Source organism: Enhydra lutris, unplaced genomic scaffold, assembly GCF_002288905.1.
Source record: "Enhydra lutris kenyoni isolate GAN:26980312 unplaced genomic scaffold, ASM228890v2 scaffoldscaffold42, whole genome shotgun sequence".
Classification (NCBI taxonomy): Eukaryota; Metazoa; Chordata; class Mammalia; order Carnivora; family Mustelidae; genus Enhydra; species Enhydra lutris.
The window spans coordinates 279,762-307,751 of NW_019154126.1; the positions used below are offsets into that span (position 1 = coordinate 279,762).

At 36.0% G+C, this 27,990-nt stretch overlaps 1 protein-coding gene across 1 annotated transcript in view; it reads right to left on the bottom strand.

The window, feature by feature from the left end:
• LOC111155597 (G protein-coupled receptor 158) overlaps nucleotides 1-27,990 on the bottom strand; it is a 413,796-nt gene that overhangs the window by 187,459 nt on the left and 198,347 nt on the right. The window contains exon 4 of the mRNA XM_022515856.1: nucleotides 7,050-7,246. Coding sequence (XP_022371564.1) covers nucleotides 7,050-7,246 — 197 coding nt within the window. The remainder of the gene's footprint in view (nucleotides 1-7,049; nucleotides 7,247-27,990) is intronic.

The following is a 27,990-nucleotide window of genomic DNA, read 5'->3' on the forward strand; positions in this document are numbered from 1 at the left end:
AAGCAAGTGTTCCATGACTTCATAATTGATAATCTCCCAAGATTTCTGTAACTTTCCCATTTTGAAGGTAAAGGAAAGAACCTTCCTAGAAAGGTCAGTGATATAGATAAATATGAATAGTGAATAACTATAATTTAGTTGTACACTAAATCACCCATAAAAAGAACAAAAAGCTACATAAAAGTAAATGCACAGTAAATGCTTTTTAAAGATGATCATCACTATAGAAATATTTGTGTAATTGCAGATGCGTATGTGATCGAGCACTTGTGGAGTTTGGGTATTTAAAAGATTGTTTTTGAGGGGGTAGGCAAGATGGAGGAAGAGTAGGGGATCTCATTTCATCCGGTCCCTTGAATTTAGCTAGATATCTATCAACTCATTCTGAACACCTGTGAATTCAACCTGTGATGTAAGAAAAGAACTGCTGGAATTCCACACATAGAAAAGTGACCACATTTTGCAAGGTAAGAGGTGTGGAGAAGTGAATCTGAGGTTTGGATATATCAGAAGAGAAACAGTGGTTGGGAAGGAACTTCTGAAAGACAGTGGAAAGCGATAGGCCTGGAGTGCAAATCAGAAACTTTAGAAGACTGCTCCAGTGAGAAACGTCCCTGCTGAAAGGTACTCATGTGGCAAGGGGAGAAGAATCCTAGGTGGGACAGTGTGGCCTCAGGATCCCTGGGGTCACAGAAAGAATGGGGGTGCCTGAGCCAGCAGACTTCCCAAGCATTTGAGCAGGGAAACCAGCTATGGTCAGCAAGCCCAGGAGTGGGCTCTTAGCTCAGTTTGCCATAAACTAGAACTGTGGCAGGAAGAGGCAACCATTGTCAGTGTGGAGGCCCAGCAAAGGACAGAAACTCAGCAATGCTCTTCCTTCCTCCTGGAGGGGCAGCATGGGTGAGCACACGATCCAGCGACCACTCTCTGGGTGGGGGGCGCTGCAGGCAGCAGACTCCTGGCAACCCTCCTCCCTCCCGAGGGGGGATTGGCATGGGTGCACACGCAGCAGTCTGCAGAGTTTGGCACAGGCAAAAGTGAAGACTGCTTATCCCTGAGGGTTTATGATACAAAGGGGGCCACAATCTTTCACCTCTGGGACTGCAAAAGGAAAGTCAACAAAACTAAAAAATCAACCTGCAGACTGGGAGAAGATATTTGCAAATGATATATCAAATAAATGGCTAGCAACTAAGATCTACAGAGAACTTATCAAACTCAATATCCAAAAAACCAAATAATCCAGTCAAAAAATGGGAAGAAGACATGAACAGACATTTCTTTAAGGAAGACATACAAATGGCCAACAGACACATGAAAAAATGTTCAGCATCATTAGCCATCACGGAAATTCAAATCAAAACCACAATGAGATACCACCTCACTCCAGACAGAATGGGAAACACTAACAAGTCAGGAAAAAACATATGTTGGCAAGGATGTAGAGAAAGGCGAAATCTTTACACTGTTCGTGGGAATGCAAGCTAGTACAACCACTCTGAAAAAATAGTATGGAGGTTCCTCAAGAAGTTAAGAATAGAGCTACCCTACGACCCAGCAATTGTACTACTAGGTATTTACCCCAAAGATACAAATGCAGTGATATGAAGGGGCACATGCACCCCAAAGTTTATAGAAGCAATGTCCATAACAGACAAACGATGGAAAGAGCCAAGATGTCCACTGACAGGTGAATGGATAAAGAAGATCTCACACACACACACACACACACACACACACACACACTGGAATATTACTCTGCCATCAGAAAGGATGAATGATTACCATTTACATCAACATGGATGAAACTGGAAGGTATTATGCTGACTGAAATAAGTCAACCAGAGAAAGACAATTATCACATGGTTTCAATCATATGTGGAATATAAGAAACAGTGAAGAGGATAAAAAAGGACGGGAGGGAAAACTGAACAGGAAGAAATCAGAGAGGGAGACAAACCATGAGAGACTCTTTACTATGGGAAACAAACTGAGGGTTGCTGGAGGAGAGGTGGGGTGGGGGAATGGGGTAACTGGGTGGTGGGTATTAAGGATGGCATGTGATGTGATGAGAACTGGGTGTTATATGCAACTGACGAATTACTGTTCTCTACATTTGAAACTAATAATGTGTTGGCTAACTGAGTTTAAATTAAAAAACAAAATAAATTTATTAAATAAAAAAGGAATACTCTCATTTATTCTTCAAATTATATTGGGTATCACAATGCCTAGCAATAGCAGATTCTCAATAAATAATTGTTGAATTAAAAAACTAAAAATAAAAGATTTTTTTTTCACTTGAGACAACCAAGTGAAACTATCCTGCTTACAGTTTAGCATTCCTTCCATTCTTTCATGATGAAAATGCAGCCAAAATAAAAGAATCTGTACCATCGCTGTTTTGTTCATTTCAGCTATCTGGACAACCTATTAAGATTAGTACAAGATGACTGTTTGCAATTATAAAGAAAATTTAAATGAATTTATTGCCTAGAATTCCATTGCCTAGAATCCCACTGCCTAGAATCCCACTGGCTATATTTTTCAATACCTTATCTTTTAAGCTATTTTGAATATCATACTCAGGGCTCCTGGGTGGCTCAGATGCTTGAGTATCTGCCTTCACCTCAGGTCATGATCTCAGGGTCCTGGGATGAAGACCCACATCAGGGTCCCTGGTTGGCTCAACTGCGGGTCTGCTTCTCCCTCTCCCTCTGTCTCCCCCGACTTGTGTGTTCTGTCTCTCTCTCAATGAATAAATTAAAGAATCTTTAAAAAAATGCCATACTTAACCCCTAAAAAGAGGCAAACAGCTTATTAATTTCACAAAGTGGTCTAAAATAATATAATAATAAAAGACAAATGTCTAGTAAGGTACTTTATATGAATTATCGCATTATATCTTCAAAAGAATCCTGTCAGGTAAGTAATAAACTCCTTTAAAAATTTTTGTAATAGCTTTATTGAGATATAATTAATATACCTTTATCCTTGTAAACTGTACAAGCCAGTGGTTTTTAGTATACTGACAGACTTGTGAAATGTATTACCATAACCTAAGTTTAGAAAATTTTCATCCCCTGCAAAAGAAACCTAGAACCTATTAGCAGTCACACCCCATTCTTCCCTCCTTGTATCTTTTGACAACCACTAATCTACTTGGCTCTATTGATTTGCCTATTCTGGACATTTCATATAAAGGTAAACTTTATATAAATGATCTTTCATGAATATTTTCTTTCATTTAACATGTTTTTAAGATTCAACCATGTTGTAGCATGTGTCAGTACTTATTCCTTTTTATTGACAAAAAGATATTCCATTTAATGGATATACCACATTTTATTTAACCATTCAGCAACTGATGAACAGTTGAGTTGTTTCCATTTTTTGGCTATTATAAATAATCTGCTATGAACATCTGTGTGAACATTTTTGCGTAGGCAAATGTTTTCTTCTTTTTTATTAGTTTCAGGTGTACAATAGAATGATTTGACAGTTCTATACATTTCTCAGTGCACATGAAGGTAAGTATACTCTTAATCCACTTTATTCTACCTCCCTCCCTCCCTCCCTCCCAGCAATCATGAGTTTGTTCTCTGCATTTAAGAGTCAGTTTTATGTTTGTCTCTTTTTCTTTTTTTTCTCATTTGTTTTGTTTCTTAAATTCAACATAGGAGTGAAATATATTTGTCTTTCTCTGACTTAGCATTATACCCTCTAGATCCATCCTCATTGTTGCAAATGGCAATATCTCATCTTTTTTCTATGGGTAATATTCTGTTATACACACACATTACATCTTTATCCATTCATCTATTGATGGACACTTGGGTTGTTTCCATATCTTGATTGTTGTAAGTAATATTGCAATAAACATGGGATGCGTATATTTTCTCGAATTAGTGTTTTCATTTTGGGGGGTTAAATACCCAGTAATGAAATTACTAGGTCAGCTGGTAATTCTATTTTTAACTTTTTGAGGAACCTCCATACTGTTTTCCACAGTGGCTACACTAGTTTGCATTCCCACCAACAGTACACAAGGGTTCTTTTTTCTCCACATCCCTGCCACCACTTATTATTTCCTATGTTTTTTATTTTGGCCATTGTGGACATATGTTTTCAATTCTCCTGGGCATATACCTAGAAGTGGAATTACTGGGTCACATTATAAGTGTATGCTTAATTTTTGAGGGACTGCTAAACTATCTTCCAAAGTGGCTGCCATTAGAGTTTCAATTTCTCCACATCCTCAACAACACTAGTTACTGTCTTTTTATTTTTAGCTATGCTAGTATGTGCTGGGGGCTTGATTTGAATTTTCCTAATAACTAATGTTCTTGAGCATTTTTTTCATATGCATATTGGCCATTTGTATATCTTCTTTGGAGAAATATCTATTCAGATCCCTTGCCCATTTTTAATCTTTTTATTCTTTATATGTTCTAGGTTCTAGTATGATTTACAAATATTTCCTGCTAGCCTATGGGTTGTCTTTTTAACCTTTTTGATGATGTCCTTTGATCTACAAAAGTTTTTAATTTTAATGAAGTCCAATTTGTTTATTTTTTCCTTTTGTCATTTATGCTTTTCATGCTCTAACTAAGAAACATGGCCTAACCCAAGATCATGAAGATGTATGCCTATGTTTTCTTCTAAAAATATGTTTCTTAGTTTTGAACCTTATATTTAGGTGTATAACCCATTTTTAAATTAATTTTTGCATATGGTGTGTTAAGCCCCATTTTACAGAGGAAAAAGCTAGTCAAAGTAAAGCTAGGCAATTTTCTCCAAAGTGTAATAGCATTCGTGGGGCTAAGACAGGATTCGAGTCTAAACAGTCTGACTCTAGGGTCTGCACACTTACCCACAATATTATGCTACTTCTATGTTGAAACTAAGGTTTTCCTCTTTTGTCAAAATAGATGTAAACTGGTAGATTAAGGTTTTTGTTCTTTTAATTATTGGTGGGTAGGCAATGCAATGGGAAACTCATAAGACATCAGTAGAACTTCAAAAGGGATCACCAGTTTTCTGCTTTATGCAAAGAAATGCTGCAAAGACATAAAAACTTTAAAAAGCAAAGCCAATGTCTACCTGCCATAAACATGCAATTTCCACATAGGAAATGGTTTACTGCTTTGATAATTAATCATTCTTTTTGGTAGTTGAAATCAGAAGAGAAAAGTTCACCAAATGTTTCCTTTCATCAATATACTAGATCCATGTTCACTGACTTTATTACCCTATATTGTTTCCTAAAAATAATCCCCTCTATGTTATGTCACATTCTGTGAAAACTGATTCTTCAAAAGGCGACCATCTTAAAACTCAATAAAGTCTAATTAATTATTAATTATTATTAATAATATTAATATAATATCAATATTATTTATTATTATTATTTATTATTCCAGCTAGTTTGTATCCACAGAAATTTCACCAAATGATATGTAAAGATACCAATTCTCATGAAAGCCCTATAAAGTAGCATTTCATATGAAGGTCCAGAGAAATTTGAAAAGTTAATAATTTTGGAAATGTTAAGTAACATCAACAAAGATTAAGACTTTGGTCTAGCAAGAACTATCTCAGTTTTCTTAATATCCAATGTAATATTCTACCCATCATGTATCACTAACTTCACTTAGCACAGCAATCATTAATGATTATAATAAAGTAAAATTCTGTTATCCCCTGTGTGAATGAATGGCATTATATAGAGTGATTTCACAGCAGTTTATTAATAGAACTTTCAATTCTATCTGCTCTGCCAGTGACAGGTTTTTAAAAAACAACAACAACTAATTAATTTTATCTAGGTAATGGTGGTTGGATATTTCTCCACTCTACTTGCCTGCTACTTTATTATATATACAATTTAACACATATTTTGTTTCAAAAGAAAGACAAGTATTGGTTAAATCAAGAGCAATTTGCCTGTCTGCACTTTCTTGCTGACTTAAAGCTTGATTTTGTGTTGTATGCTTCTGTCAATGAAACTGTCTATTTAAAATTACTATTAGAGTCTGTAACATTAACATAATGGATACATTCTCTTACAATCTCAAGAGAGGGGATTTTTTAAAATGTTGACTGGAGGCCTTGTAATAGATGCCATTCAGAGAGTTGTTTTATTTTTTAAATTTCTAAAGGGAACACTTCATGCTTCTGATGAGCTCTGTTATCTAAACCAATCTGTACAACTTTGCTAACACGAAGGGGTCATTTGAATTCAGAAAAGGTGGAAACTTTAGGCTTTGTATTTTTTTCCCCAATGGCACAAATAAGTTTTTGAAAGCAAGAGAACCACAAATTCTGACAACACCACTGGCAACATATAATTAATTGGGTGACCAAGTGAAGACAACTCCCCAGAAAGCTTTGCCCTGAACATTTTACCATTTCATCCACCCATGACTGAGAAGCATATAAATGTCTATACTACTGTTTGATTTCTCAGAACAGTACCGAAGGACACGCTCTCTCAAAAGCCATATAAGCTCTTTGTAGGATCACTGTTATCCCGGGACACTAATATAAGCCCAAATATAAGCTCATGAGTAAATTTATTCTTCAAACTATCATTATACTTTGAATACATTTGCTCAAAAAAGTCAAGTCCATTTGCCACTTCAAATATAGCTAAGAGAAATAAAAATTAAATATAATAAATATCAAAAAGCTTTCAAAATATGAAAAAAATTAACAATACTTTGGGTACTGGCAGAATAAGTTCTTCTAGAAGGCAAAGAGATAAAAAAGAGAGTTCTTTAAGGCAATAAAATACTCAAACTTCAGGCTAAATAGGGGGAAACATTCTGTAGAAGAAAATGTTATAATAAGATTCTATATTTTCAATCCCTATTTCTCCTGGGAAGAGAGAGCTAAAGAATATAATGTTCATACTCTAGTCTGATTATATTATAGGAAGACTTTTGCTAAATAGAGAAGCAAGTGGAACATGGAAAAACTCTAGTTGCTTGAGAAAAGAAGTCACTTCATAATAAAAGGAAGCTCATAACCAGGGTACCTGGGTTTACCTTTGCTTTGCGAAAGTGGTAGACCACCAGCATGCTAACGAAGTCGAGCAGCATACACAGGGCTTGGAAGGAGATGATAGCAAGTCGCAAATACTTATCCTCCTGGACAAAGCAGGGGCTGTCATCAGCACAGTAGGGGCAGCCCTCCCTGCAGGGTAGGCAGACATGGGCTTCTTCTGACACATCTTTTGCACTTCCTGAAAGTTCCAAATAAAACCACAGTGTCATTGCACCTGTGAGATAGGTGAGTACACAAAACACATCCTCACCTCTTTGTTCCTTATCCCTCTTACTAAAGACCTTTTATCAATCTTCTTGCTAGGGGAGAGTTACTTTGTTTTTAGACTTAAATAAAATTCTTTTTATCCTTTCGATTAAAAAAAAAGGGACTCAAGGTAATTGAAAAACATTAGCAAAAATGGAAATAAAACTCCTTAAAGGCAAAGAACAGTTTTCCAATTCTGTCATATCATTATCTACCAATCCCCAAATGATATTTCCTATGGCAAAAATCATATTCATAAATATTTGTTAAAGAATTAACCAGAAGGAAGGATAGGAAAGTCGTCTCTTTTCTGTACCAAGTAATACACAACATTTTTGGAACGTCTTGACCTAGATGGCACAGAATCCAAAATGAGGCTTTGATTGCTCCTTAATTCAGTGGGGAGCTCATCTACTAAGTTCATTAGATCTAAATTGGATAAAATGATACTTAACTGGCAGTTGTTCAGTGTGCAATTGCCTAATGATGGTGCATCCTTTGCCCAGAGTATAAGCCATACTTACAGGCTATCATGTAATTTCCCACTTTGCCTACTCATAAGACATTTCCTCACTACTAACTAACTGCTGCTACTGATCAGCCCTTTACTTTTAGATTCTTCTCTCTCAGTTGTCAAACTTAACTTAGCTCTGAAGCTCAATAGGAGAAGATTTTCTTTGAGTTTAACACTGGGAAATATCCAATTAAAAACATATACTAAAAAAAAAAAAAAAACCCACAAAAAAAAAACTATTTCCAACTCTGAACTCAATATGAAAGACATTAGTGAATATATACCTGAATTAGTATGTAACACAACCACCCTGTTCAATATGTAATACAACCTTGACTGATTGAGGAATCTGGCAAAGAGGTTGCTCTGGTTAACAGCATTTTAATAACACAAAGTTTAACAGAAAATCTTTATCACTTTCAATTCTTGTTGACGGTTCATAATCTTTCTAACTGTATTTGTCTGCTCTTCTTCCTTAATAAATATAAGAACAAAAGCATAATTGAGTATTTCTTTGATGATTCAGGATATCATGCTGTTCAAAAGTCACTATTCGTTACATAGTGAAAAGTGCACAAGTTTTCGTATCCAGCAGATATGGTTCCCATTCCTAGATAGCTCTGAGATATTAAGCAACTCATTTGACTACTTTGGGTCTTAGTTTATTTATGTTTGAAATATGAATTGTTGTGGGTATTGAGTTAACACGTATAAATCAGAGTGCCTGGTTTTCTCTTCTCCAAATACTGAAGATGCAAAAAGGGAGTTGAAATCCACCGGTGCCTTAAAGAAAAGTATTACTGTTCAAAAACAAGACAGAAGAAAGAGCCGAGGTAAGGAGGAAGTGAGTGGGAATGATAAACTCCATTTTAGAGAAGATAACTTTGAGGTCCAACTCACTGTCCAGCAGTAATATACAATGAGAAATGAGCAATAATACAAGACTGGGGTTTGGGAGATGGGTCAGTCAGAGAAAGAACCTACAGAGAGCTCAGGGAACGGATAAGGCAATGATTGGGGAATACAAAGAGTAAGAAGCTAAACAGGTAGGAATTTTTACAATGTCATAATAGAAAACAGATTTACTGGAACATGCTGACATGTGATCAAAGATGATGACTGAGGAAAGGCTATGAGGTATGATGATTGTTTTATCTGTCACTGACTGTTAAGACAGTGGTTTCCAAGAAGTGACAGATATTATAACTAGTTTGTCAGAGCTTAGGGAATAAATATGAGAAAAAATAGAGTATTATTTCAATAAATCTCGTATTGAATGAAACTAATGACAGAGTATATGTTAATTGAATTTAAATAAAATTAATTTTTAAAAAGATTTTTTTTTAATTTTATTTATTTATTTGACAGAGAGAGATCACAAGTAGAGAAGCAGGGAGAGAGAGAGGGGGGAAGCAGGCTCCCGGCTGAGCAGAGAGCCCAATGCGGGGCTCGATCCCAGGACCCTGGGATCATGACCTGAGCCGAAGGCAGAGGCTTAACCCACTGAGCCACCCAGGTGCCCCCAAAAGATTTTTTAAATAAATTTTTATAAAGGGGAGAAATCAGTTGAAAACTGTTTTGAAATATAGACAAAAGACAATGTGGCAGCCAATCTTGTAAAGTCTTATACTTTTCAACAACTCAGCTTGAGAATGAGGAAGGCCAGTTTTGAGGATGAAGACATGAAAGATTAAAGTGGCAACAGTACCCAAGATGACTCGTTGGGATCACTCGGCAGAAAAAGAACCCATTTAGTGTAAGATGGTATGATCTACTGGAACACCTATCCAAAATGGCTTTTTTCCCTTATTTTCTACAATTATCAGCATAGAAGCAAATGAGGAGGATAGAGCAGTCGAGGATAGAGAGTAAAGGACTGTGACGGTGGCATTACATCACAGGGAGGGAGGAAATGCCAGTTCAAGGCTGTAATGGGGCTGCAGCCCTCACTCCTTCAGGGTAGCCAGGGCTCAATCCTCCAGAGCCCTCCTGAGTCTGAGCTAGTCTGAGGGACTAAAGAGGAAAACATTTCTTCACCATCAACCTAATTCATTGATCAAAGGTGGCCTCCAGGGTCATTCACTCCCATACACTTTTTGGTTAGGCACTCATGCATTTGGAGCTGATTCCTGCATCTTGTGCCATGACTGTAGCGGTGCCCCACAGGAGAAAAGAAATTGAAAAGTGTGGTATGAGGTTCCAGTCGGAGGCAAAGCATAATACACCTGTATTTATGCAAAGCTTTCAGGCAATAGAACAATGACTGGATAAGACATCAGGCCAAGTGGCATTAAAAGGGATTAAAAACAAGTATCTGATATGGACAAAAACTGGCATATACATCAAGAGCTACAAAGTATGAAAGTCTGGGATACTAAGAAAGCAGTAACTGAATTAACCATGTACTAAATGGATATTCATGTAAGTGAAGTGAGAAGGGGCCACTGCCCTGAATAAGATAAAGATGCCAAGAATTTAGATGCACTAATGTTGGTGACGAAAATGTCAAGAGGTCTATGAACAAATTGGAAGACAGAGGTCAGGATTTCCCTTTCTGGCCAAAATGGAAGAATATGAGTTGGAATTTACCTTCCTATCAGAAACAATGAAAAGAATAAACAAAACATTAAAGTTATGGTTTTACAGACTGGACATCTGGTAAGAAAGGACAGTAATTCCTAACAAGTGCAAACAATCCTCAATATACCAAGCTACTATAAACAGAATCAAAACAAAAGTTAAGTTAGTAAAGAAAAAGTATCTATGGAAAGTCTTTGTTTTGTGAAATAGTCCTTCTTAAGCCAATCTTTGCTTTCTTGGTTCAGCTATTCTCATTGGTTTAAGAAGCTCCTAGTTGCCTATAAGCCAAGCAGTACATAGTATTTACTTTCAATACAAATTAAACTTGAAACTTCACCAATACCTAATGGCATAATTCTCTTAGACAGTATGAGCTATTTAGTATTTTGAATCACTCATGCCTGAGAAGTACAATTGAACAACATAGGTTTGAAACACATGGTCCACTTATACATGGATTTTTTTTTCAATAAATATACTGAGAAATTTTTGGAGAATTTTGACAACTTGGAAAAACTAGCAGATAAACTGTGTAGCCTAGAAATATTGAAAAATTAAAAGAAAAAGTTGGATATGTCATGAATGCCTAAAACATATGTAGCTACCAGTCTATTTTAATTTTTATTATCATAAAACATATACAAATCTATTACAAAAACTTAACATTTATAAAAATGTATACATACTTACAGACCACACATGGCACCATTCTACAGTTGAGAGAAACGTATTCAACTGTATAGATGTAGTATTAAATCATGACTGCTTCAAATTAAATGTAGTAATACTGTACTACTCCAGTAATTATGTAGCCATCTCCTGTTGGAGATGCTACTGTGGGGAGCTTGAGCATTGCCAGTATCAGCCTGAAGCCCATCTGATGCTAATCATCTCTGCAGGAGCATTTTGTCATTCCAGTAAATTTCATACTCATAAAAATTGATCCTTCAGGATTCTCATGTATTCATGTGTATGTGTTTAGGACAATTCTCTAAACCTTGAATAACACCATGGGACCCATACAGAGTACCACTAGTGATGCTGGAAGGGCTTCCAGGAAGCAGAGAAAAGTCATGTCATCACAAGAAAGAGGTGAATTGCTTGATATGTACTAGAGATTGAGGTCTGCAGCTGCAGTTGCCTGCCATTTCAACATAAAAGAATCCAGTGTAAGGACCATTGTAAGAAAAGAAAAAAAAGAAAAGAAAAGAAAATATTTTTTTTTAAAGATATTTTATTTATTTATTTGTCAGAAAGAGAGAGAGAGAAAGCACACAAGCAGGCAGAGAGGCAGGCAGAGGCAGAGAGAGAGACAGGCTCCCTGCTGAGCAAGGAGCCCGATATGGGACTCGATCCCAGGACCCTAGGATCATGACCTGAGCCGAAGGCAGCGGCTTAACCCACTGAGCCACCCAGGTGTCCCAGAAAAGAAAATATTTTTATCTCATATTGAAAATGCAGCTTTTATGTGGGTGCAGGATTACTATAAGGAAAGCATACCTATGGACTCTAATATGATTTGGAAAAAAGTGAATTCATTATATGAAAACTTAAAGATAAAGGAAGGTGAAGGATCTAAATGCTGGAGAATTTAATGCCAGCAAAGGATGGTTTGATAATTTTAGAAAGACATTTGGCTTAAAAAATGTCAAGGTAACAGGAGAAGCAGTGTTTGCCAACCAAGAGGCAGCAGATGAGTTCTTGGATGCCTTAAAGTAAACCATTTTCTGGGTTGGTTCCATCAATGCTGTGTTCTTGAAGTCAGGAAGTACTTCTCTAGTAAGGTACTGCCTATTAAAGTTCTTTTGATAATAGACAATGCCCCTGGCCAGCCAGGACCCCATGAATTCAACACTGAAGGCATGAAAAAAGTTCAGCTTGCCCCTGAACAAGATGTCTCTAATTTAGCCTCTAGATCAGGATGTCATAAGGACCTTTGAGGCTCGTTACATGGCATTCTATGAAAATGACTGTCATGGCTGTGAAAGAAAACCACAATGGAATATTACTCAGCCATGAGAAAGGATGAATACTTACCATTTACATCGACATGGATGAAACTGGAGGGTATTATGCTGAGTGAAATAGGTCAGAGAGAGACAATTATCCTATGGTTTCACTCATAATGTGGAATACAAGTAATAGTACAGAGGATCATGAGAGAAGGGAGGGAAAACCGAATAGGAATAAATCAGAGAGGGAGACAAATCATGAGAGACTCTTAACCATAAGAAACAAACTGAAAGTTGGTGGGCGGCGGGGGATGAGGTAATTGGGTGATGGGCATTAAGAAGGGCATGTGATGTGAGGAGCACTGGGTGTTATATCCAACTGATGAATTATGAACTCTACATCTGAAACTAATGATGTACTACTATATGTTGGCTAATTTAATTTAAATTTTAAAAAGAGAGAGAACCACAATAGAGAGAGCATCATAAAAGTCTAGAAGGATTACACACTGAGGATGACATCATTATTACAGAAAAGGCCATAAAAGCCAAGGCCAAAACTAAATTCCTACTGGGAAAACCTGTGACAAATGTTGTGCATAACTTCACAGGATTTACAACAGAGCCATGCAAAAAAGGCAGGGAGTGAGGGTAAAGGGTGATATGGATGTTGGAGAAATGTAAGAGTTAATAGATACCACAGCAGAGGGATTGACAGAAGACCATTTGATGGAGATGAATGCTTCCAAACCAGTGCCAGATGATGATGAGGAAGAGGTAGAAGAAGTAGTATCAGAAAACAAACTGACATTAGACAATCTGGCAGAAGGGTTCTGGTTATTCAAGACTGCTTTAACTTCTTTTACAGCATGGACCATTCTATGATACAAGCACTAAAACTAAAGCAAACAATGGTGGAAGGATTGGTACCATATAGAAACATTTTTAGAGAAATGAAAAAATAAATGTGTTTCCATGAAGTTACAGCAAGTGTACCTCATTCTCCTGCCTCCTCTTCCACCTATACCACCCCTGAGACAGTCAAACCATCCCCTCTTTCTCCTCCTCCTCCTCCACAGCCTACTCAACAAGAAAACAATGAGGTGAAGACTTTCATGATGATATACTTCCATTTAATGAATAATAAATAATAATCATGTCATACAGTTAATAAACTTACTTGTTGTGCATGTATACTTCTTCATGTGAAAATCTAATAGCTGTTAAGCAAGAATCGTAGGAGACATTTCTGCATCATCATCACCAATCCTGCTTAAGCATTCATTGTGTAGAACATCATGTGCAAGACACATATGGAAATGGAAAAGCTATCCTTCCAAAGATATGCAGTAAGTGATATTTAATATAAAATTAATAATGTGTTAGTTTGCTTACAGTTTTATAACTTGGCTTTTGAAGAATTACGTTACCATATCCTAGCCCTCTCTCTCTCATAATTGGAGAAACTGTGCTTGGCCTGTCAGCACAGGTAAGTGTTTTTCTCTAAAAATGTAACAATGTTTCCAATACTATATTAAGAAGATGATTATAATACTGCATGTCTTGAAATTTTTTTCTTAAAGATTTATTTATTTTAGAAAGAGAGAGAGCACAAGCAGGAGCGGCAAAGGGAGAGAGAATGTCCATTAGACTCTGCACTGAACATGGAGATGACACTGGGCTCGATCCCACAATCCTGAGATCATGACCCAAGCTGAAACCAAGAGTAGGATGCCTAACTGTACCACCCAGGCACCTCTGTATGCCATAAAAATGTTATAATGATTCATTCCTTAGCATATAAGGTAGGCCTTCATGAAGCAACTGTATGATTACACTAGGTTACTATAAAGCAATCATATTGCTGCTTCTTTATCAATGCATGAATTGTAATATCTATAACTAAATATAAATTTCTTTTTCACATTATCTTTTCATTTTTTATGTCTATTGTTAGTAATACATATAGCATCTACAGTGTCTTGTAACATAAAAGATAATACTGATGTAGGTAATGATATATGATTCATCTTGAAAAAAGATAACATAAACTTATGATACTGATAAGTGCAATACAATAAATGTATTTTCTCTACCTTACGATTTTCTTAATAATGTTTTTTCTCTAGCTTTCTTTATTGTAATAATAACTCATAGTACATAATATATATACAAAATATGTGTTAATCAACTCTATAGTATTGGTAGGACTTACAGGCAACAGTAGGCTATCAGTTGTGAAGTTTTGGGAGAGTGAGGAATTATACATGGATTTTTCACTTTGCAGGGGATTGGCACTCCAAACCCCCATGTTGTTCCAAGGGTCAAATGCATTGCAGAATGTTAAGTGCTTTGTATATCTGAACTTGTTAGTTTTTGTAACATGACCATGGCAAGCAGTTACAGTCACATTCTAACTACATTTCCAAGTCCTCCAGCTTAGTTAACTTTTCCATTGTTTTTAACCAATTTTAATTTGAGAATTTCTTTTGGCTTAGGACCAAACCTATGGTCCACCTTTAGTAAATGCTCAACATCTAAGCTTATCCCTGATTTTTTTCATGAACAATATTTTACTTTTGCCCAATTTCCTCATTAATTGTTAATTGTTATTCTGCTGCATAGTATATATTTCTGTATGGTACTCCCAATCAGTTTTGGAATGAGGTTGAAGACAAAAAGCATTGATAAAATAATACTTCAAGTTTTACAGAATTTGATAGAAACAAATTATTATTCAATCAGCAACTATTTTCTGAGTGTTAAATTATGTGTCGGGAACTATTTTACTGGAATTAATTAGTGAACAAAACAAAGATCTCTGTGCCTGTGGAATATGTGTTCTACTGAGGAAAATGGACACAACCAATCAACGTAATAAGTAAATAACATGTTATGAAAACTGAGAAGTGCCAAGAGGAAAAATGAGTAGAGCAAGGTCAGGGGAATCAGATCTACTGGAGGTAGGAGCTGCACTTTTAAGTAAGTGGTTAATGTAGATCTCATTCTAAAGGTGATATCGGAGCAAAGATTTGAAGGAGATAAGAGTTATCCATTCTGTTGTGATTGAGAATTCCAGGCAGAGGAAATAGCCATTACAAAGATCCAGAAGTGAGAGCATATCAGGTGTATGTGAGGAAGTGCAAAGAGGCTGTTGTGGCTAGAGCAGATTGAGTGTGGGGCAGTATAGTGGAAGTTGAAGGCAGAGATGTAATAGGGCCAATCATAAAGGGCACTTGTGGGCCACTTACAGGGACTTGGATTCTACCCTCAGTAAGATAGAGCACCATGTAGGATTTTGAGTAGGGGAATGACATGATATACCTTGTGTTGTTATAGGATTATTTTGGTATGCAGAATATACTGGAGTAGGTAAGGGTAAAAGTAGGGAAATTAGTGAGCAGTTTCCAGTAATCCACTTGAAACCTGTGGTGGCGGGAACCACAGTACAACAGTAAAAACTTTAAATTCAGATAGAATTTTAAGATGGAGTCAAGAAGATTTTTCTGATGATTTGGTTATGGAATGAGGGAGAAAGAGTCAAGGATAATTCCTGTTTGGCATTGACAAGTGGATGGATGAAGTTACTAACAACCAAAATGGAGAAGAATGCATGTGGAAGTTTTTGGAGTAGGCCATAAATTCAAACTTGACATTTCAGTTTGAAGATGTCTACTGGAGACTGAAGTGATGATGTCAAGTCTGGAGTTTGGAAGAGAGGTCTGCATTGATGATAAAGACACAAAGTTCATGGGCACATAGACAGCATTTATAACCCTGCTACTGGGGCAGATCACCAAAAGAATGAATGTAGACAGAGATGACTCCTAGGGTCCTCTAATGTCCAACAAAATTCTTAGTCACACAAAACTTTCCCTGGCTCTGACTCAAATTTTAAAGGTTATTGCATTAATTTTTTTCCATAACCACAAAAAGTTTTTTCCAAAACCATAAAAAAGTTTTAAAACAACCAACTGCAGATAAATACTTTCTTTGGGTTTAAATATGACTTACTATTGTCAAATAATTAAAGCTGCTGTTTTGGTTTGGGATCCCCAAAGGCAAAGCCTGAGAAAAGGACCCGAGTATACATAGGTGATTTGTAGGTGATCCCCCAAAAAACAGGAGTGAAAAATGAGCTACAAACAAGAAAGAAAGGAAAGGCAATAAAAAGTATTGAGCTGGATATCACCATGGAGAATGTGAACTAAATTTTCCGGGGAGGACCTAACAGCTGCATACAACACCCCTCAGATTTGTCTTTCCAGAGAGTGGAGGAACCTGGCACACTTATGCAGCAACCACCAATCCTGCTGGTTGATAACTGTTCCCAGGAGCCTTCAATTCCTCGGCACTCCTGCATAAGGCTAAGCAAGCTTATGGGACTTCAGAGAAAGCCCTGAGGCAAAAAAGGGGAAGAAATTCTGTGGGCATTTAAAGTAAGAAACTGGCAGCATGTCCCATAACTATCATAATAGCTACAATATGAAGTGGGTCAAGAGTATGGGATACAGAGCACCAAAAAAAGCCAAAACCAAAACCAAAAACTATGATAGCTTCTAGGTTCCAAAATCAGCTGTTTCTGGTGCTGTTCAGATACAATACAATTTGAATGGTGCCACCTAGATCTGAACAACACGCTTAGCCATAAACTACACACAAAGAGATGAAGAAGCTTGGGAACTTGCGGGACACACAGGTAATTCTAATAATGCTATTAAATACTTCTCTATACATTCACAAAGTAATTTACTTTGCAGAAATAGTTTATTGTTGCCTCTGGTCTTTTTCTTTCCTCTGTAATACTATGTCTCCACCAATTTGTTAAAGATTGTAGAGAATACAATTAATTACTATTTTATTTAAAGAGCAGGGCCCTCTCCAGTTCACTTTTTGTTATATAGATTGTAACTGAATTGCAGTAAGGTGAGATGCTCTAACAAATTGTGTTGGTCAAACTACCCAAATCAGATTTTCAAGACCTGGAGGCCCAAGAAGCTTAAATCATCACCAAAGGAACAACCTTACTTTCACATTAGCAAAAAAAAAAAAAAGGAAAAATAGTTTCTCTTCTCAGATTTTGCCATATTCAACAACTCAGATTGGTATTGTCATGGGCTCACATAAGACATTTTGCAACATTCTAAACATTTGGGTTTGAGATCAGTTATTTCTTCTATTTAAGACATAACTGAGGATTTTTTTAAAAAAGGAAAAAGAACAAATTCTCTTCTGCAATTAAAACAGAGTACATTTGTTCTGGGAGCTTGGGAAGATGGCAGAGTAGGAGGACCCTGAATTCTCCCCATCCCACATTTACAACTAGGTATCATCCACATCTAAGTCAATAAACTGGAGAGTGATCCAAAGACTGGCAGATCAAACTCCACAAATAAATATAGGGAAGAAGCTGCATCTGAAAGGTTAAGAAGGTCAGAAAGGCAGAAGGAGGCTGCCAACAGGAGGGAGGGAGCTGTACACATGAAGAGGGCAGAGAAATGGGCCCCTGCACCAAGGAGATCATGGAGAAGATTAATCCCCATAACCTGTAACATCTGGGTTTGAAAATCAGGGAAGCTGAATTGTGGGAATTTCTAAAACCAAGAGGACTTGCAGCCTAGTGCTTTAAGTCAGTGGACTCAGCAGTGGGCAAACCAGGATGGTGAGTGATAGATGGGTCTCTGCCCTGAAAGAGAAAGCAGCTTGAGCAAAGAGACAACACAGAAATAGTTTACACAACAGGGCTAGGGAAGGAGGGCGTTGGTATTGGTGTTGGTAAATGGGAGACAGAGCTGTTCATACTGATTTCAGAGCATGTTGGGGAATTTCCCCAAATCTGAGGGAACTGGCAGTTGCCATTTTCCTTTTCTGCTTCCTAGCATACATACAGAGCCACCTGCAGGAAGTGCTCCAGACACTTGCTATTAACCTGCTAGCAGTGCACCTGAGGACTTGCATACTCCATTTCTGCTAGCCTCAGCCCTGGGCTCAGGGCAAATTTTGGGAACATATAGGCTCCACCCAGCTGCCGGATGCAAAGCTGCCACCACATGCCAAGCCTAGCCAAGCCTAGCCAATGCAATGCATCCCCAGCCACCCTGGCCCCCAGCTGGTGCATCATTTCAGGGAATCTGAGATATGACTAGTGGCCCAATGCAAATTTGGTAACAACCCTGCCCTGCTCCCGAGTTCCTTGGCAGAAGGAACTGTTCGAAGTTCCCCGTCAAAGCTGGCCTGCTGGGTCCCACTAACACTACAGAGAACAAACACAGTCCAGAACAAACACAGACCACAACATGCAGAGAGTCAGTGCAGCTGACTGCACTGAAAGAAAAAGTGACTCAGACACAACAGGAGGGCATAAGCAGCACACAAAGGATCCTCTCCTGAAGTTCCAGGTTTGGGGGAAGAGTGGACACTGCTGTGCAGGGCACTCCAGGGACTTTTCTTCATAAAGTCACTACTTTCAAGAACAGAAGACATAGCTGACCTTCTTAACATACAGAAACACACACACAGAGGCAGACAAAATGAGGAGACAGAAAAACTTATCCCCAGTGAAAGAACAAGACAAGGTCATGGCCTGAGATCTAAGTGAAACAGATATAAGTAACACGCCTGATAGAGAATTTAAAGCAATGATCATTAGGATACTTACTGGTCTTGAGAAAAGTGTGGAAGACATTAGTGAGACCCTTAACAGAGATAAGGAATAATAGAGCAGAGATAAAAGAAAATAAATGAAATGAGAAACACACTTGATGGAATGAACATCACAATGGAAGAAGCAGGGGAATGAATTAGTGACCTAGAAGACAGAATAATGGAAAGTAATCAAGCTGAAATACAGAAAAAAGAATTCTGTAAAATGAGAATAGACTTAGGGAACTCAGAGATTTCATCAAACATAATCACATTTATATTATAGGAGTCAAAGAAAAAGAAGAGAGAGAAAAGGAAGCAGAAAATTTATTTGAAGAAATAATTGCTGAAAACTTCCCTAATCTGGGGAAAGAAATCCAGATCCAGGAGGCACAGAGAACTCCCATCAAAATCAACAAAAGCAGATCCACACCAAGACATATTATAACTAAATTTGCAACACTTAATAATAAAGGAAAAGAATTTAAAGCAGCAAGACAAAAGAAGTAATTTACAAGAGAAAAATCCATAGGGCTAGCTGGAGATTGCTCAACTAGAACCTTGGCAAGCCAGAAAGGAGTAGTCTGATATGTTTAAAGTGCTGACTGAGAAAAATCTGCACCCAAGAATACTCTATCCAGCAAGGCTATCATTCAGACTGAAGGAGAGATAAGGAGTTTCCCAGACAAACAAAAACTAAAGGAGCTCATGACCACTAAACCAAACCTGCAAGAAATACTAAAGGGAACTCTGAGCGGAAAGGAAAAGACCAAAAGTGACAGTATGAAGGTAGGAAACACAAAGCACTAAAAATATTTCTGTAAAATAATCAGTCAAGGTACTGACAAAAAAAAGGGATATAAAATATAATAACATAAAACGTGGGGAGGAGAGGAGAAAAGAATAGGCTCAAACTTAACCACCAACTCAATATCAGCTGCTATATGCAGAAGAGGTGATACACAAAACAATGGTAACCACATATCAAAAACCACTAATAAATATGCAAAGAATAATGAGAAAGAAATCCAAATATATCATTAATGAAAATCAGCAAACCATGAAATAAAGAAAAACAAGAAAGGGTCAAAGAAAATCTCCAGAAAAAGAAAACAAAACAGGTAATAAAATGTCAATAAATACATACTTACCAACCAAAAGACATAGGGTGACAGAATGGGTAAGAAAAATAAGACCTATCCATATGCTGCCTATAAGAGACTCATTTAGACATAAAAGCAACTGCAGATTGAAAATGGGGAGATGGAGAAACATCATTTATGTAAATGGATGTCAAAAGAAATCTGGAATAGCAATATTTATATCAGACAAAATAGACTTTAAAACAAAGACTAACAAGAGACAAAGGAGGACACTATATAAAAATAAAGGGGACAATCCAACAAAAAGATATAATAATTATAAATATTTATGCATCCAACATAGGAGCACCCAAATATATAAAACAGTTAATAACAAAACTAAAAGAACTAATCAATAATATTACAATGATAGTAGGGGACTTTAACACCATGTTTACATCAGTGGACAGATCATCTAAATAGAAAATCAACATGGAAGCAATCAATGGCTTTGAATGACACACTGGACCAGATGGACTTAACTGATATATTCAGAGCATTCTATCCTAAAACAACAGCATACCTATTCTTTTCAATGGAACATGAAATGAATATGGAACAGTCTCCAGAACAGATCACATATTAGCCCACAAAATAAATCTTGAAAAATTCAAGAAGACTGAAATCATACCATGCATTTTTTCTGACCACAATGTTATGAAACCAGAAGTCAACCACAAGAAAAAAATTTGGAAAGACTACAAATACCTGAAATTTAAATAACATGTTACTAAACAATGAATGGATCAGCCAGGAAATAAAAGGAGAAATTTAAAAGTGCATGGGCAAAAATGAAAATGAAACACAAATGTCCAAAACCTTTGGGATACAGCAAAAGCAGTTCTAAGGGGGAAGTTAATAGCAATACAGGCCTACCTCAAGAAGCAAGAAAAATCTCAAATAAACAACTTAAACTTGTACCTAAAGGGACTAAAAGAGAATAACAAACAAAACCTAAAATTTTGCATGAAGGAAAAGAATAAAGACTAGAGGAGAAATAAAAATTGAAAAATCATAATAGAACCAATCAATGAAACCAGGAGCTGGTTCTTTGAAAACATCAATAAAATTGATAGACCTTTAGCTAGACTTATCAGGAAAAAAAGAAAAAGGACTCAAATAAATAAATCACAAATAGCAGAGGAGAAATAACCAATACAATAAAAATACAATTATGAGATAATATGAAAAACTATATGTCAACAAATAGGACAACCCAGAAGAAATGGATAAAGTCCTAAAACATAAACTACCAAACTTTAAACAGGAAGAAATAGAAAAGTTGAACAGGCCAATAAACAGCAAAAAAATTGAATCAATAATCCAAAAAACTCCCAAAAAACAAAAGTCCAGGACCAGATGACATCTCAGGTGAATTCTATCAAACATTTAAAAAAGAGTTAATACCTAATCTTCTCAAAATATTCCAAAAACAGAAAAGGAAGAAAACTTCCAAATTAATTCTATGAGACCAGCATTATCCTGATACCAAAACCAGATAAAGACACCACTAAAGAAGAGAACTACAGGCTGATATCCCTGATGAGTACAGATGCAAAAATCCTTAATAAAATACTACCAAACTGAATTCAACCAAGCATTAAAAAAGAATCATTTACCATGATCATGTAAGATTTATTCCTGGCTTACAAGGGTGGCTCAATGTTCACAAATCAATGTGATAGTTCATGTTAATAAGAAAAAGGATAAGAACCATATGATTGTTTCAGTAGATGCAGAAAAAAGCATTTGACAAAGTACAAGCATCCGTTCATAAAAATCCTCAACAAAGTAAATTTCGGGGGAACATACCTCAAATTAATAAAGGCCACATATGAAAAACCTACAGCTAACATTATCCTTAATGCAGAAAAACTGAGAGCTTTTCCCCTAAGGTAAGGAGCAAGACAGAGATGTCCATTCCCACCAGTTTTATTCAACATAGTATTAGAAGTACTAGCCATAGCAATCAGACAACAAAAAGAAATAAAAGACATCCAAATCAGCAAGGAAGAAATAAAATTTTCACTATCTGTAGATGACATCATATTCTATATAGGAAACCTGAAAGACTCCACAAAAGAATGGCTAGAACTAATGCACAAATCCAGTAAAGTCACAGTACAGAAATCTGTTGCATTCTATACACCAATAATGAAGCAGGAGAAAGAAATTAAGAAAACAATCCCATTTACAATGGCACTAAAAATAGTAAGATACCTAGGAATAAACCTAACTAAAAGGTGAAAGTGCTTGTACTGTGAACACTATAAAACACTGATAAAAGAAACTGAAAATGACACAAAGAAATGGGAAGACATCCTGTGCTTATGGACTGGAAGAACAAATATTTTTAAAATGTCCATGCTAAACAAAGCAATCTACACATCTAATGTAATCCCATCAAAATCCAACAGCATTTTTCACAGAGCTAGAATATACAATCCTAAAATTTGTATGGAACCACAAAAGACGCCAAATAGCCAAAGCAATCTTGAACAAGAAAACCAAAGCTGGAGGCATTCACAATTCTAAACTTCAAGTTATATTATAAATCAAAACCATATGGTATTGGCACAAAAATAGACACAGAGATCAATGAAAGAGAATGAAAACCCAGAAATAAATCATCAACTATATGGTGAGTCTTTGACAAAGCAAGAAAAGAATATCCAATGGGAAAAGACAGTCTCTTCTATAATGTTGTTGGGAAAACTTGACAGCCACATGCAAAAGAATGAAACTGGACCACTTTCCTACAATATACACAAAAATAAATTCAAAATGGATGAAATACCTTAATGTGGGATAGGAAACCAAAAAAATACTAGAAGAGAACACAGGCAGTAACCTCTTTGACATCGACCATAGCAACTTCTTTCTAGATGTCTCCTGAAGCAAGGGAAACAAAAGCAAAAAAGCTTTTGCACAGTGGGAAAAAAAACAACAACAATCAATCGATAAAACAAAAAAACAACCTACAGAATGAGAAAAGATATTTGCAAATGACATATCCACTAAAGGTTTAAGATTCAAACTATATAAAGAACTTATAAAACTCAATGCCCAAAAACCATATAATCCAATCTAAAAATGGCAAAAAAGATAAACAGACATTTCTCCAAGGAAGATATACAGATGGCCAACAGACACATGAAAAGATGCTCAACATCATGAATCATCAGAGAACAGCAAATCAAAATCATGAGGTACCACCTCACACCTGTGAAAATGGTTAACATCAACAACACAAGAACACAAGAAACCATAGGTGGTGTTGAGGATGTGGAGAAGAAGGAACATTCCTTCAGTGTTGATAGGAATACAAACTGGCACAGCCACTCTGGAAAAACAGTATGGAGCTTCCTAAAAAAGCTAAAAATAGGGGTGCGTGGGTGGACAAGCTAGTTAGCATCCAACTCTTGATTTGGGCTTAGGTAATGATCTCAGGGTTGTGAGATCCAGCCCTGCACTGGGCTCCACACCGGGCATGGTGCCTACTTAAGATTCTCTCTCTCCTTCACCTTATCCCCTCTCCCCTTCTAAAAAAAATAAGTTAAAAATAGAACTACCCTATTGTAATGTAGCAATTGCACTACTAAGTATTTACCCAAAGAATACAAAAATGTAATTCAAAGGGATACATGCACCCTGATGTTTATACCAGCATTATTTACAATAGCCAAATTATGGAAACAGCTCAATTGTCCATGGAAGATTTGAGAATATATTTATATCTATGATGAAATATTACTCAGCCAAGAAAAAGAATAAACTCCTGCCATTTGCAATGATATGGATGGAGCTACAGAGTATAATGTTAAGTGAAATAAGACAGTCAGCGAATAACAAATACAATTTGATTTCACTTGTATGTGGGATTTAAGAAACAAAACAAATGAACAAAGGGAAACAGAGAGAGAGACAGAAAGATAAACCAAGAGATGGACTCTTAATTATAGAGAACAAACTGATGGCTACTAGAGGGGAGGTGCATACATGATGGGTTAAATAGGTGATGGGGATTAAGGAGGGCACTTGTGATGGGCACAGGGTGATGTATGGAAGGTTTAATTACCAATTTGTACACCTGAAACTAACACTGTATGTTAACTAATTGATAGAACTTAAAAAAATACATTTTTTTCTGAAATTTATTGTATTAAACTTATATAAGTAACAAAAATTAGCCTCTCTTTCATCCTCTTTCTCTTACCAGAAAAGTTCATTCCTAAATGAGACTTAGACACCATTTCTGTATTATGATAGAGATACATTTCTTTCACTAGTCCAATTTCATTGCTCGTCTATATTTCCTAATTATGGTCCTCTCCACATTGGTCTATTTTATTATTCACATAAATGAAGGTTCTTTCATAGTGATTGTAATGTCTCCCAATTCTGATTTACTGGGTAGACTGAGTGACTATTGAAACCTACTGAACACAACATCGCACTGAGGAACACAATCATCTCAGATAGTCCTGTTGAACAGCCCATTACTGCTATCCAAAGCCAGACTTAAACTTATCTACTCTCCCCCACTATTCTCTTCACAAACCTATTATCCAGATCTACACCAACACAGAGGACTTTTCATGCCTATTGCACTCTGTCTCTGTTCACTTCTCTTCCTGATGCTCCAAGTCCTTGTGGCTATCTTTATCTGCCTGTGTTCTTCTACTCTGCCTGTGGCTAAAGTTCTACAGATGTATATGCTGTACCCAAAGAAGCTGTGAACACAATAAGAATAGGAACATGATTTTCTATTTCCAACCTAGATTAATATTACAAAATATCCAATATACTGGGCCATAAAATACAATCATGAGAGCACGACATACAACAGAAGTTCATACACTGCATTATCTTCCCCAGGTAAGGCTGAAATAATAGTTACAGGTGTTATGTCTACTAACATAGTAGCAGCTAGATATAATGTTGGAAACTGACAAGTCCAAACCATTCTATAGTTCTTCATATAGGTAATACTAAATTATGTGGGTTAGATGAATGCTTCAATATTTGTGGATAAAAGCAATTTGTTAGAAAATAAATTATGATCACATTTTATTCTTTGTTCTTAGAAGTATCAGAAGATCAACCCACAAATGTTGAATAGTTGAGTGCTCTCATGAGAAATTTTCTCTTTAATAAGTGCCTTAACTTTATTTGAATAATCATGAGGTTCTGTAAGGGACACAAAGTGGCATAATGGGAAGAAAGAAAAACCACAAGTCAGAGACCTGGTTTCTAAAGCTCAAAAAAACTAAAGTTACAGATAGAGCCTTCTATATGCAGTATTTCCTACAGGATTCAAAGCATGATTAAATAATCTTCTGGTTCCAGAAACATTTTATCAATTTATGCTGAAGTTCTCTATCCAGGACAAGGGAATATATGCAGCTAGCAGAAATCATAACTAAATAATAATAATGAGCTTTTTGTTAATATACTAAATGGTACCTTAATTTATGATGGCTTGAAAACCTAAGTTCCTAGAGGACCAGGGCCATGATTTATATACCTTTTTATGCACTCAGTGCATAAACACAGTGTTTTATACATATTGAATACTCAGCAAATAATTGCTAATGATGAAAGAGCTCTTCCAAAAAAATAACTGTAATACAAATGTATAGTTGAAAATATTCAATCCAACAAATATTCAGGCTCTCAAATCATTTACGCTTAAGAATTCATTCAAAATGGTATTTTTCAAGATGCTAGACACAAATTAGAAAAATATGTTAGGAATAGGAGTTATTACAGGTGTCTTTGGAATCTATGGGAAAGTGTGTTTAGAAATCATCTTGGAGGATAATTTGATTTGGGAATCTCAGTTCTGAGCAACTTAAAAACATCCTCCATGCACAGAATCCCAGCATGCTTTGCTAAAACTTAAAAATGAAGATAATACTTAGAACTTTCAGATAAAACAAAGCTTCCTGAAAACAAATGACAATTATGAAGAGCTCTGAGCTTTGGCAATCGATAGCAGCTTTTCAGCTCATTATATGGATGATCAAGTATGCTGCCTTGAGCAAAAACATAAAAAAGGACATTGGGAGAAGGTTACAGTAGCACCACAGAATATCTGAAGCATCAAATATTCACCTGTAAATATGAGCCTGTCAAGATAAATTGTGAAATTTGTGAACAAGATATTAACCTTTTTTCTTATTTTAACTTTACTACACTGACCTCAAAACCTTGGGTTTTTTTTTTTTTTTTTAAGTATAGTTTTATATTTATATAAGCTAGTAAAAAAATAGAAACTTTAGGATGGGTAAATAAACCACAGTACATTACTCAATGGAATTCTATGGAGCTATTAAAATTATGCTCAAGAAGACTATGTATTATATATATTTTTTAAGATTTTATTTATTTATTTGTCAGAGAGAGTGAGCACAGGCAGACAGAGAGGCAGGCAGAGGCAGAGGGAGAAGCAGGCTCCCTGCTGAGCAAGGAGCCCTATGTGGGACTCGATCCCAGGACCCTGGGATCATGACCTGAGCCGAAGGCAGCCGCATAACCAACTGAGCCACCCAGGTGCCCCAAGACTATGTATTATATTAAAATGAATGTAATACCAAGTTTTCAGAAAGATCATATATACACATATTTTATAAAAACCGTAGATTAAAGGAATTAAAATTATCAACAGATTTCAAAAGACTTTCGAAATTCTATTTTCTATACACTCCAAAATTTCTTTAATGAACATATAATATTTTTACAATAAAAACATAAATATTTTAAAACTATGATCCTTTAGATAACAGTGAATAACAAAGTGAATTTTTGCTCCAAATCCCAAAGACCTAATTAACCCACCAATGCTACAAGTGTTGAAAAGTTTTAGACCTCTGAATGAAAACATAATGTTCTAAAAATTAGATTTTTTAGCTTTTAATTTTGATATAATTTGACATGTACAGGAAAGATGCAAGAATGATACAAATAAATTCTGTATATATACACTAAAAATGTAGTATATATACACAATAGAATGTTACTCAGACACGAGAAAGGAGAATATCCTGACATTTCTGACACCGTAGATGGATTATTCTATAAGAGATAAATCAGAGAAAGAGAAGCACTATATGAAATCACTTGTATGTGGAATCCAAAAAAATTCAAAACCTTAAAAAACAGAGATCAAATTGGCAGTTACCAGGAGATAGCAGTGAGGAGGATAAGACTGTTGGTGTTTAAGGTTACAAACTTGTAATGAGTAGTATATAAACTGTAGAGATCCAGTACACAGTACAATGAATACAGATAATAATATTGTACTGTAATGATGTAATGTAACAACATTGCCTCCATGGAAATCATATTAAAATAAAGAAATACATTAGAGTAATATGCTATAGATACCTTAAATTTCAAACATAACAAAAATGGAAAAAAAAATTCCATATAGTCTTTACTCAGACCCACTATTTACATTCGACAGCATTTCCCTTACCATTCATAGTCCCTGGGCAGATTGATAGATGTTTATAGATTTATATGTATACTACTTTTTCTGAGCCATTTAAGAGTAAGTTAGAGATACTGTGTCCCTTTTCTCATAAATACTTCAGTTTGTTCATCCTAAGAAAAGAGCATTCTCATGCAAAACCACAGTATAATAATCAAAATTGGGAAATTTAATATTGACATAATATTTTTTACAAATAGTCTATATTAAAATTCCATTAATTCTCAGTTATGTCTTTGTAGCTATTTTCATCCAACTAGGATGAATCTAGATGATGTATTGCATTTAGGTGCCATGTCTCTAGTCTCTGATCTGGAACATTATTAATGAAGAACACTACACCAAAAACTA